This window comes from Gallinula chloropus (assembly GCF_964237585.1).
Source record: "Gallinula chloropus genome assembly, chromosome: 14".
Taxonomy (NCBI): Eukaryota; Metazoa; Chordata; class Aves; order Gruiformes; family Rallidae; genus Gallinula; species Gallinula chloropus.
In genome coordinates, this window is record NC_140099.1 from 8683772 (window position 1) to 8696433 (window position 12662).

The following is a 12662-nucleotide window of genomic DNA, read 5'->3' on the forward strand; positions in this document are numbered from 1 at the left end:
GGAGTCAGCAGACAGCTCCCTGGAAGCACTAGAGCAGCAACTCCTTTGAGGGAAAAGCTTTTGCAGAATTTTGCCCAATTACGTTAGTCTTCCAAAGCCAGGCACACCTCAAGTGTGGTCTGCAAAGACATCAACTCTATTTCTGAGCTGTTTGAGAAGGCATCTGCATCAAGCAGATGGAGTTGGTGCTTTTCAGAGGGATTTCCCCCACACACACACAAGCATACTCAAGGCCACTGCATTTCTAAGGCTGTCAGCTCCAGAACTAGGCAAAGTGACCAAGTGGCAGTTCTAACTGCACAGGTACTTCTAGCAACAGGCACAAGGCCACTTGCTGACTGACCTTCAAGGATCTGCATGGGTACCCAGGAGGGTGAACCTGCAGAGAAATCCACACAAGCAAGAATTAAGTTCATCTGCTGAAGCTCAGTGGCTACTGACCTCCCAAACACCAGCACCCTCACTGAACTCCTAACGCACCACCGAGCATTCGTCAGGGCACCTCTGCCAGGAAACTCATCCTAAGTCCCCTTGTGCTACCCACTTCTTAGTCATGCAAAATCACAGCCTTAACTTCATTTGTCTCAGGGAACAGAGCTTGGCCTGGCAGCCTTATACTGGTTGCAGTTCTCTTAAGTAGAAGGCAGGGGAAGGGTCTGCCTGTGCACACACACAGGCTGAGGCGTGCTGTGCTGGAGCCTGCTGCCTGTTAGGTGCACGTTCTCACTCCACTGAGCATCACATGGAGGAAATAAAGGCAGATGACAGCTCGTTCATGACTTCCTTTTACTATCTTGCTTATTAGCTTTTCTGGCTCTGCTGACAACAGTGCCAATCAGGTTGTAAACAGTTTTAATTTCGTTTTCTCCACCCTCAAGCAGTACCAGAGAAAAAGCTTACAGGGTGACAAGAAGGTGACCAGTATACTAGAAGACAATCAAGAATTGCAGTGTTAAAAAAGGGAGCACACCTAATTGCTGACAGATTACTTCTGGCTTTAAGCAAAGCAAAACATGCACAGCAAGGAAGAGGGGTGGGGAAAGAAGGTGTGGTACCAGGAAGCATTTTGGGGAAAATCCTACATCTAGTTTCTTAAAAGCTAACAGGAATCTCTGAGATGGTCTAAAGAAATCAGTGTGCGTCAATACACAGCCTTTCTGCTTGCAAACCTACCTTTCCTCACGTTCCCTTTTTTGTTTACGAGCATGACGGTCCATCACGCTAGTTTTAGTCCTTGTCTTCTTCCAGGAGTAGTAAAATTTCACCAGGCTGGCTATTGATTTGTCAGGAAGCTGTAAATTAAACACGTATCCTTTTATATGTTTATATGTAAAGTATCCCCAAGGAGTTCACATACAATAGGTCTGGTTTTGTCAAGGAACATCTGATCTCTCTACATTGGATTCTCTCAAAGGCTCAAGCAAGGCAGTTCTGCAGCCTTTCCAAAAACGATCTACAGGGGAGTGTTTCAGGTTAGTGCCTAGCATTTAGGACTTTGAAGAGAATCTCAGCAAGCCTCCAGTCACCAGCCAGGTAGCTGGTTCCCTTCAGAAAAAAAAGTGGAACACAAATAAAATCCAAAAATGGGGCCTTGAAACAGAGATAACAGTTTTGAAGAGCCAACACAGGCATGTGTAAGCAACCACATGAATTGCTGAATTGCAGACTACATCTCAAGCACATCTCTGATGTTTGGTTAAAAAGGCTTATTCACACAATTCACATGATTAAGTCTATTCAAAGGTCTCAACAAAAGATGTTTTCAAAAGGTGAAACATTACTGTATGGTTAACTGAGGATATAGGAAAATGCAAGCCTCAATTTTTTTTTTGTCCTCTCATACTAATGTCATTGCCCTGTAGCTATGAATGAAAAGTCTGCCTCCAGAAAGCAATAAAACTACATTAAGACTAATCTCTACTTCTGAGGTACTCTGCATGGATGTTCTTACACGGGACTTCTACAAGGTAAAAGTCCAGCCTTTCCTGCTGAATAAAACATGGTGTAGAAGAGTATCTGATTCAGCCTGGAGGGCAAGATGGGTGGGAAGGAAAACAAAACTTTGAGCAAGAGCCAGATGTCTCTCACTCAGATATTGCAGTTTAAATCTTTGCTTGAGACAAGCCTGGTTCTCAGACTACAGGTTGACTTTAGGTCCTAACAATGGATCGCACCAGAACTACCACCCTGGCCTGCAGCTGCACACAGGCAGAAATCCATCTGCGCTGGCAAAAGCACAGGTGGTGTGTGGATGTTGTGCTGCCAACAGCCATGCAGCAGGCTGGAATTAAAGAGTTCCACAGAACAAACTTAGGGATGAGGCTGTTCATGACAAACATCCACTTGGCTACAAACACATATTGAGAGTGCCAAAATATCAGAACCAGCTCCGGTAAATAACGTAACTCACTTCCCATTCCTTGTCCTTGCTGATTCTTCCCCCAGTTCCAAGCTGTACTGGTGCTAATGGGGCAGCATATACAAACTAGCAACTAACATGCTCCTGAGCCATTGATTCCTGTCCCCTGCTAACATGAAGCTTCGTGTCATTTAATTCCTTTTGTGCAGGATGGCTTTTCTGGGAGCAACAGTAAAAAAATATCATCACCTAGGGAACAGTGCATGAGCCTGGCATCCCTGTACTGGAATGCATTCACTGAGGGGCAGAGTCATGCTTCTGCACATAAACCAAATTGAGAATTTCTTGCTCTGGTGTTTAACCAAGCAAGAGGACAGGCTTTATGTTCTCCTCCTTCCCTCAGGATATTCTCCTCTCCTCTTTCCATCCCTATTTAAGAACTGAGGAATAAAGAAGAAAAACGCTTCACCCTTCAGGAGTCCACAACTCTCCAGACTGCCTCTATCTGCTCTCCATAGTATATGCAAGCCCTGTGATCTGACCCAAGGGAGTGGGAGACCCTAGGACTCCAAGAACATTTGGAAATGAACACCAATGAAGGAACATTCAAGGAGGACACGAGGAGAACCAGCCTTTTCCTGCCACCCTTTTGAAAAGGAACCTGGCAGTTTTCCATCACACTTGGGAGGCACGTTGCCCTTTCACTTTTCAGCAGGATCGGCCACACAGACCTTCACATGTGCTTTAAAGAGGCTGAACAGACTGCAACAGCCCAGGCACACTTCAAAGGGTCACAGCCAACTTAACCAGGTCCTGCTGGAACACTCGAGAGGCACTCTACCGAAGGAGAGCAAAGAACAAAGTCTGGTTCCCACCCAGGTGACAAACCACTTCAAGAAACTCTCAAGATATAATTAATAAAAAATTTTTACATCCCATCCTCTCCCTCTTTTGAAATAAAATTGCACACCCCCAGCAGTTCCCTTTCAGGCAGAACCCTACCCTTGAAGCTTTCAATCAGAGTTTAAAAAATAAAAAAAAACAAAAAACCTAGCAATAAAAAGCAAAAGCCTGAATGCTTGCAGTGATGTATAAACCTCCACCACAGAATCCACTGCCAGTCCCAAATCACATTAAGCACAGACTTCACCATCAAATAAAATGAATTCCTAAAAAGCAGGCTGTTAGAAAGGAAATAACTTTATACAGAAATGGGAGGGTGTGGGAGGATGGGACTAGATGATCTTTGAGGTCCCTTCTGACCCAAACCAGCCTGTGATTCTATGATCTTTACTCTGTGTGTGGCTGGGCATGTGTGTGCAGACCATGCCTGAACTCCAGCTGAGACACACACTACTGTGGCATACAGGGGACCAAAAATTTATTTCCAAACAGAAAATTTACACAGTCAAAAGTTTACCCTGAACCTGTAAAGCACTTCAGGAACACACTTCTATAGAGACTCTGGAAGCAATGCTGTTTCTTCCTATTCATGGCAATAATTTTCCTCTTAACATCTCCTTTGGCTTGTTCTCTCCCAAGAGCATTATTCAGGAGTTCAGCACAATCGGCACTGAAGGCGACAGTCCAACCACCTGTTCTGCTTTTCCATTCCTCTGACACCACTTACCATCTGCTGGATCCTGTGAAAGGTTTTCCCATGGAAACTGAAGGCCTGTTCAAACAAGACCTTGTCTTCCACTGTCCACTCATCTGGGAACGGAGTAAAGTTTGGCAGATCTGCCAAAGACTTCTCAATGTTGTGCTTGTGCCAAAAAAGCATCCCAAGGGCCTAGGAATAACAAGGACACCAAAGGGACAATTGTAACCACAAGAAATTATTAAATGCATGCAAAGGGACAACCACAGCATTTTTCTCAGGTAACACATTAGACAATGTTAATTTTCACCTAGATGAGACACTCTGTGTGCAAGAATCCTGGAATCTGACTCCCACCCTGCCACATTTTGAAGACCAACTTGAAACTTATCTGAGCCACTCAGGTAGTAACGTAGTGAGAGCAGCAAGAGAAAGGGGGAGGAAAAAAATGTCAGAAATTTCTTCAACTTTACTGATAATGGTACACACAGGAAAGCTAAGCAGACTTGGGAAGCCTACCTAAAAAACAGGCTGAACTAAAGGAAGACTCTTGCCAGTGCTGAACTCTCATCACATCCCATAAAGTCTGGAGGATGGCTTATTTGACTAGGGAGTTTTATGGTTGTTTAGGGGGGGGTCTATTTGGGCAGAAGTGGGGAAAAGGGAAAAAAAATGAAAGAAGGAAGAGAGCATACACAACCTTGACTTGCTGCTATGATGTCCCTGCTAAGATGTTCCAAAGGGGGAACAAGCCTCACTCATTTTAGGGTCCGTTCATCTGTTCCCTTGAGAGATGCCTTGTTTCACTGGTGCAGTCTCTAGTTCTCAGCCCCAGAGACAAAAATGCATGTGCTGCACTTCACCACCTGCAAACCGCTCTCCTCCCACCATCTGAGATGTTCACTCACAGCCACCCCTCTCCCAGGGGTGCGCAGCCCCTGCATGTTCTGACACATCACTACATCTGGCACACAGCGACCACCACAAGTCATTTTGGGAAGGCCTGACTCTGCAGAGCTGGAAACTAGCCTTTCGCAATGGCTGTGAAGTGAAAACAATCCCTAACATGCTGAGTAAAACATCAGAATAACCTGCTTGTCATATGCAAACTCAGCTCAGGTTTCGAAGCCACAGTTACCTTCATCAGTAGTTTCACCCTGCCTGCTCAGAGCTACAAAATCCCTGCAAATTCGGGGTTTCCCCACTATGCTCTGGTATGCAAAAAGCAGTTCCTTTATGGGATCTTGCTCCCCTAAGATTTTGCAGAGCGTGTGCATAAATGTTAGCATTATCCAACGTCTTGTCCTGACCCTACTGTCCTCTGAGTGCTGCCCAGGCAGCCTCTCCTCCTTTCTGCAACCATGCAGAACAGGCAGTAGTCTTGGTTGCAGCACACTCACTTGAGATGTCACAGGGGCCACACTGCTACTTATCTCCATCCACTCTGGCAAACACAGGGCCAAAGAAACTAGTCTGCAGTCACAAAGGACTGAGTTTTCTCTCACTGACATTCCTCTCTGCTTCAGGCAAGAGCTATACCAACTATCCCTGTGAGGCAGCAAGGGAAAAACAGGGAGGGAGATGTTTTGGGAGGACATACTGACATAAATAATACCACAAAATAAATAAATGCCATTAAGGCACCAGAGTGCTGAGTGGACAGCAGCTTACACAAGCAAAAAGGTAAGCCAAGAGGATTTCCTTACAGGCTTGTTTAGCAGGAGACTACGTATGTCTCCTCCACCACACACTGCCCCAAGAACTCTGCACTCCTACACAGGCAAGCGCACAGCTTTTCCAGTCATCTTTGTCCCAGGGCATCTGGCAGAGGCTGGCAGGAGAGCAGAGCTCCCAGCCAGGCTTGCTGTAGTGCTCCCAAAAGCCTGCACTACAGCTCTGCACTACCCCTACTGCAGTTTGCCAGCACCAGCTGAACTGGGCTTGCCCTGCCAGAGCTCCCGAGCCTGCACTTTGCCTGTCCTCAAGTTGGCGAGGCTGTGGGGACTCCCACCAGCACAGCCCCAAGCCTGGAGCCAACAACAGGGCACTCAGCCAGGGGCAAGGGGAGAGAAAGGACAGGTCTGGGAGCCGTGTGTGGTGCAGGTGCTGCCAGCTGGACAGGAAAGCCACTGGGCAGAGGAGTGCCTGTACATGGCCCAGCTGCCCAGACAGCTCGCCACTCCCTTCAAACTGGTCTTAGTCTGTAAAGGTAGATTTTGGGCTGGGGGCACAGATGAAAGAAGGAATATCTGACCGTCAGCCAAACCACCTGAACAGAGGTCCAAAGAGACCGGCTGTTGGGGGGGGGTGTAAACGTGTGAAAGGGCTGCCCAGGCCAAGCAAAGCCCAGAGACAGTGGCCAAATGCTAACACAAGCTCTGACTGGCTTCCAGGGAGTCCCTATCTGCTTGTCCACAGTTACCCAGCCAACAGCAACACTGATGATACCTACTGAAGAGAGATTGTCCCTTGGTGACACAACAAATCATCCTGATTTGAAAGCCTTAACACTTGTTCCTACAATACAAAATGAGTACGTGCCTTCCACAGCGCTACAAGTTAGAAGCTCTCCAGTCATTTCCTGGAAGTGCCCAGCATCGCTGTCTAGGAAACCCCAAAGGACCTGGAAAATGTGAGCATGCTAGGGAAGGAATGAGAAAACTTAGAGATAGGGACAATTTTTTCAATTGCCCAGTCACTTCACATCCTGGTGTTGCAAGTGCCATAGCTTCTACTTCTGTACAAAGAGGAGAGAAATGAGGATAAAGAATTCAAGGAGTGAGTGGAAGATCTATTTCAAATGTTAAAGTGAATGCAAATCTGTTAGCCAAGCTAAGGTTTTTAAAACACAATTCAGTGGGTTTGTGTTGTGAGGTTTTTAAAATCACAAGCTTCATTTTAGTCAGTCTTCCAGATCAGTCTACACTCTCCAAACACCGCTTCTCCACTAGAGTAATGAAACCCATTATAACGCTGAGATCATCATTTTTGGCAAATATCACCCACAATATCCAGTACTAGGGCATACCCATCTTAACTGAAGTTACTATCTTTATTTTCATTTAAGCATGCAGCACAAGAGGTCCTTTTGAGCATGAGTATCAACCACTGAAAGTCTGACTCAAAGATAACAGCAGTGTCATTTAAATAGAAACCTTTTCCCATCCAAATCATCAAGTTTCTATGCTCATAGCTTTTGCCTGAACAATTTCATAAGCTTTCAGGTTTTCATAGAATCCCTTTGTAGAGACCTAATTTGTACATAATTTGCCAATTCAGTAAGTCACAAGATTCCCCACCTTCCTTTCCGGGCAAGTATTACTGCATAAGGAAACTCCACAGAATTCAGAAAACCTTCCCAGGCACAGGTCTACTCATCTCCCCAGATGAGTGTTGAAATCAATGTTAGTTAACACAGGAAAACTTACTACACAATCCTAGACCACATGCAGTAAAGATCTGCTCCTCAGACCAGGATTTCCACCCCTCAACTAAAGGCATTAGCTAACCTCATGGGCAGCTGGTCAAGTCATCCACCTCTATGGCACCAGCATCACAAGTGCTCATTTCATAAAAGAGCAAAATGATCTGCAGCACCGTTTTCAGGTAAGTAACTCTTGATACTGGTTTGCCTCAGAAAAGCACGAGAGCTCAACAGCTCATTAATAACTGCTAAGACATCCATGAAGCTGAGATGGAGCAGTCAACTGGAAACTGCAATGCAATCAGGCAGCTGTCCAAAGACAAGCTGATCTTTCTGGTGTTGTTTAGGGGTTCTGAAAGTGTTCAAGAGGTAGTCACCATAGGAAGTGTAATACTCATGGCCAGACTCCATTAGAAGTTACAATAGTTTTGTTTTTCTTTTGACTCTTGAGGTAAAACTAGGTGTGAACTCCATACTCCCAGAGCACAGGTTACCATTAAGAACAATCATGTTTGGGAGAGGTAAAAGAGGAGAAAACACAGATGGCACAGAAGGGAAGCAGCAGTTCTAGACAGCCACTTTAGGTTATGATTTAATACCTGCTGAAAAAGATTATTTTAAATTAAAGTATTCATAGGGTTGTTACCTGCTCCATATTGTATCCATGTTTCTCTTTAGCAATGGCAATGTATTCGTCCACTGAAAAACACAAAGAAAGCATAAGAACATTTCATACAGTGATCTCATCATCTTTTCCCTTCCCCTTTCCACTCTAAAAGCCAGTCGTGCAGTTCTGACTTCAGCCGTGGTCATTGCATCCTCCTCAGAGGACTCTCATGAATAGCTGCTGTTTCCAACAATTCAGGAAAGGAAGGAAACAAAAGAGAAACAACAGTCACCAGACAAACTGCTACATATTTTCCTTAAACTGATGTGATGCATGATATCCAACCCAGTTCCACGTAATATGTCGGAAGTTGTTAATCAAAAAACTATAGACATGACTGTCTGAGCTACTTTTTGTGGTGGGGTTTTTTTGTTGGGTGGTTTTCGTGTTGGTTTTTGTTTTGGTTTAGGTTTGTGTTTTTTGTCAGTTCTGGTTTTGTTTTTTTTTTTAAATCCCCCCAAAGCAGCTCTTTTCTTAAGAGGAAAAATCCCCAGATCCAATCCATATACTCCAACACTGTCAGCCTCCTGGTGTTGCACAACCACACTGCAGATATCTTGGCAACCTTTTCAGCCCTCATGCCTCAGCAATTTTCACCTTGGACCAAACCCCACCACTACGTATAATTAGGCCCCCATGACCTTTTAATCTTTACAAGGTGAAGATGACCAGAGTAGTTGTATTTTGTACAGGTGGAACTAAAGCCCAGATGTGTCTGTCAGTACACATGACACTGTTTACATTAGATCCAACAGCATCCATTTGAGAGGGCTGGATCAAAGTCGGTGCCAGTCATGGTGTTCTCAAGTCTGTGCCCTTGTGTCTGGTCATTAGTAAACACACTGTAATAACACCACACTCAAGGGAGAAAAGAAAAGCAAGTTAGAAGGTGATCCTCCTGCTTCACCTAATGGAGTAGAAGATGACAAAACCCTTGGTTCTCTATAGGCTCCCCAATACGCCATTACTCTGAAAGACTTTGAACTAATACAGCCAGAATTCACATTCTTCTACAAGTTTTGGACTTTAGGACAAGTCACTTAGAAATGAACTAAAAAATTATCCCTGCCTTCATTCTCTGCAGATACCCAAGGAGGGATGCAAGCAAATTCCTGTGCTGAGTACCTGACTCATGCAGACCACACACAGCACCTGCAAAGGAAAATGGTTGTGTGTGCAGTGTGGCTAAAGCAGCCACATTTCCCATGGTTCAGGTCTCACAATTAACTTCAGCTCTCAAATGTGCTTCTCCTGTTTTCTGCCTTTACGGACTCCATATGGAGTCCCTGGTGTCTAACAGCACAGCATTTTTTAAAACCTTTCCTTCAAGCTGGGACATGCCTCAATTCTTCCTTCAGCTGAGCAAAGGCATTGGGAACACAGAGAGGATAGATCAGAAAATGCACAGCAGGAGATCACCAGCCTCTTATTGTCAGCTTGTCATCAATACAAAGAAATTAAATCTAGGTACTTAAAGCAGACTTCCCATCTTACTAGACGGCATGACATGTGATATCAATGCTGGTCCTTCCTTTGGAAAGGAGATGTATTAGTTAGTTTCCACAAAAAGGTGTTGCAAAAGAGAGATTTAAGTGTGATGGAGAAATTAAGTGTATTAATACAGCCACACGTTGTGGCAGGAGAAGAACATGCAACAAATACAGGCACAGTTCCACGTTAACAAGGACACTCCATGAAGTTCTCACTCATCCAACCTCCCACCAGACACACCAGGGACTCCCAAGGGGTTAATGAACCTGTCTGCTGGACCATGTTCTGGATACATTCAGTAACAGTTTTATTAGCCCTTTGGAGGAAGGTTCAGCTGCACCTCTGCAGCCCAAATACATCTGCCTCTAAAGTCAACAAATTGTTTCCAAGGACCATGCTGAACAGGGATGAATACATCTATCCTTCTTGCAAACCACCTTTTCCTGCATAATAATAGTTGCACAGGCAGTGGAGGTGGCAGGGACAGTGACAAACTTCTTAGACTGAAATCCCTGCATTGCCTAATAGAACATCCTGAGGGTTACTGAAGGGTAGGAACCTCAGAAATCAGCTTTGCCATGGGGGAAAAAACCCTCAGTCAAACACCAACTTTCAAAAGCACAACCCCAAGGAGAGAACATGATCCAGGAGGACCACAGAGGGGAACTGGGGACAGAGAAGGGAACTGCCTCCTTCCTACACACCATGCAGGGCAGGGAACATCAGCAGGATGTGGGCAGAAGAGCAACTTCAGATGTTTCCAGACTTTCTAACTACACCAAAAACACAGGCTGCCAGGAAATGTTAAGTGCAGCATTTACCTGTACTTTAGCTAAATGTCCTCAGCTTCCTTGGGACAGGTATTGAACATGCAGTATTATATATTTTGTCTAAAGGGGAAGCAAACGAAGGGGGAGGGAAAGGAGTTGAATTCTCTAAACTCCAAGGCTGAATTAAGCTCTTGAATGCTAAGTACTGCTGCATTAACTAGCTTGCCTTCACTGTGAAAAGATCTACAGTTCATGGTTTGACTTCAGCATCTTATCCTTTCATATATACAGGGGAGAGATGAGGGCATTCTTTCCAGCATATTACCTTTCTTATGCCAGATGCTATCAAAATACTTCTGCCCTCTTGCTTCCCCCAAAAAACATTAGAGCATTTTCTCTCCAAAGTGAACCCAAACATTAGTGGTCCCCTCATATCGACAGGATTTCTCTTTAATCTAGTCAATACACCACAGAGCCAAACAATTTATGAGAAGTAGACTTTGACTGATAGGACACCATGAAAGGAGGCAGGATGCTTTTCTTCTCATGGTGTCTGTAACCCTTCAGTGTTATTACTACAGTGGAGGAAGATAAAAATAAGAAAAAAGGCAATATGGCAGTAAACCAGCCATGAGCACACAGCAATGCTCCTCCTGTACAGTAAGACTGTGCATGAAGGAAGAACAAGTACACCATCATACCCTACTCTTGGCTTGTTCCCTGCCTGCTTACTGACAGTCTAGCCCATTCTGCTTGTCATTTCTTAGCTAATTGCAGGCTCTCTCACTCTGATGCTTGCACCATCCGAGAGGTATGAGAGTCCCTTGAGCAATCCTGATTGCTTTTTCTTTACCATCCCCCTCCAAATGAAGCGAGGAAGAACGTGGCACCAGCTGAGTCACAGGATCCCTTTAGCCTCCCATGCCAGTAGAGCCTGGAATTGCCATAAGCTTAATGCCTCACATGCCACACCAGATAAATAACTGCCCTCTTCCATCTCTGCCTTCCCCACACATCTCTAGCAAGCCCAGGGCAAGAAGCATGTGGAACTCTGCTACGCTGCATTTTAGTGGCATTCAGTCACGCTCAGTGGGTAACCCAGCAATCTGTTTAGACATCAGTTCCAAGCCAGAGGAGCCTGGGGCACAGCCCTGCTTACACCAGAAGACACCGTTTGCCAGCACAGCTCTTAGTCGCTTTCCAGAAGAGAGTAAGTGAGAGCAGCAAAGTAATCCCACCCTATTTCCCCCAGCATAAACTACACCACCACTCTTTCTACCAGCATAACTTCTCCCTGAACAGGGCACACAAGAGCACACCCACACCACACTCCCCCCCCATCCATTCATTTCTCTGTAACAGAAAGATATTTTGGCACAAACCAGGCCAAAAGACAATGATGCTCGAATAGAGACAGTTGTGTGACACAGGAGATGCATTGCTCCTGTGAAGGCTCTTGTTGCTACTAGAAACCAGATGGGGGGAAGGACAGAGAAGAAAATCATGAACTGGTATTTCTTTACCTATTTGGCTACATTTCTTCTCTTGCATACATTTTAACTGTGTGTGGGTGACCAGGACTCCACATCTGCCCCAGACCCAAAGTGGAGTAAACACCAGCCCAAAAAGCAACTTCTTAGAGCCAGTCATGCCCAGGGAGGCAGAAATAGCACAAAAGGTAGGGTTGCAAAGGGAAAATCCCACATATACATTATCACCAGCAAAGACAACCACATAGTGTTCAGACACTAAAGAACACCTCTCCCTAGCACAAGCAGTGAAGTTTACAATGAGATGACCAAAGGACCTCCAACCCAGTATAGCACTAACACAGCCGAAGAGACATGGGAAATCAAAGGGAGTGAAGAAAGAAAGCAGAGAAAGATGCTCCTCCCCCCACCCCCACCCTTGACATCCAGAGAAGAGAGTTTCTGACCAAAATGGTTCTGTCAACCCCCTAAATTTTGTGGTCTGGTTTCCAGCAGTCTTTCTGATACACCCTTTTCTCCTTTCAACTATCTTCCTGCAAGAATTGCTCACTAGAGGCAAAAGAAAGGGGACCCTCTTGGCTGACAGAGGGAAGGAGAGACGAGAGCAAACAACTGCATTGCTGATTTTCAGCCCTGCATCCTAGAACAGTGAACTGAGACATGTAAAACAAGAGCATTAATTTCAGGGGGGTGGGAGAACTCTTAAGAGAAATGCCTGAAAGCAACAACACCCTTCATCAGCATTTGATCAGCTTAAAACGATCTCTGAGTGGGTCTTTTGGGAGAATTTCCCCACCACCACCCAAATTGCTTCTTAATGACCCCACGAGCACTGCATCACAGTTAGTGGACTCAGTGACC

At 45.2% G+C, this 12662-nt stretch overlaps 1 protein-coding gene across 1 annotated transcript in view; it reads right to left on the bottom strand.

The window, feature by feature from the left end:
• RCOR1 (REST corepressor 1) overlaps positions 1 to 12662 on the bottom strand; it is a gene marked incomplete at both ends in the record, with an annotated part of 80206 nt that overhangs the window by 11501 nt on the left and 56043 nt on the right. The window contains 3 exons of the mRNA XM_084270517.1: positions 1174 to 1292; positions 3990 to 4151; positions 8030 to 8082. Coding sequence (XP_084126643.1) covers positions 1174 to 1292; positions 3990 to 4151; positions 8030 to 8082 — 334 coding nt within the window. The remainder of the gene's footprint in view (positions 1 to 1173; positions 1293 to 3989; positions 4152 to 8029; positions 8083 to 12662) is intronic.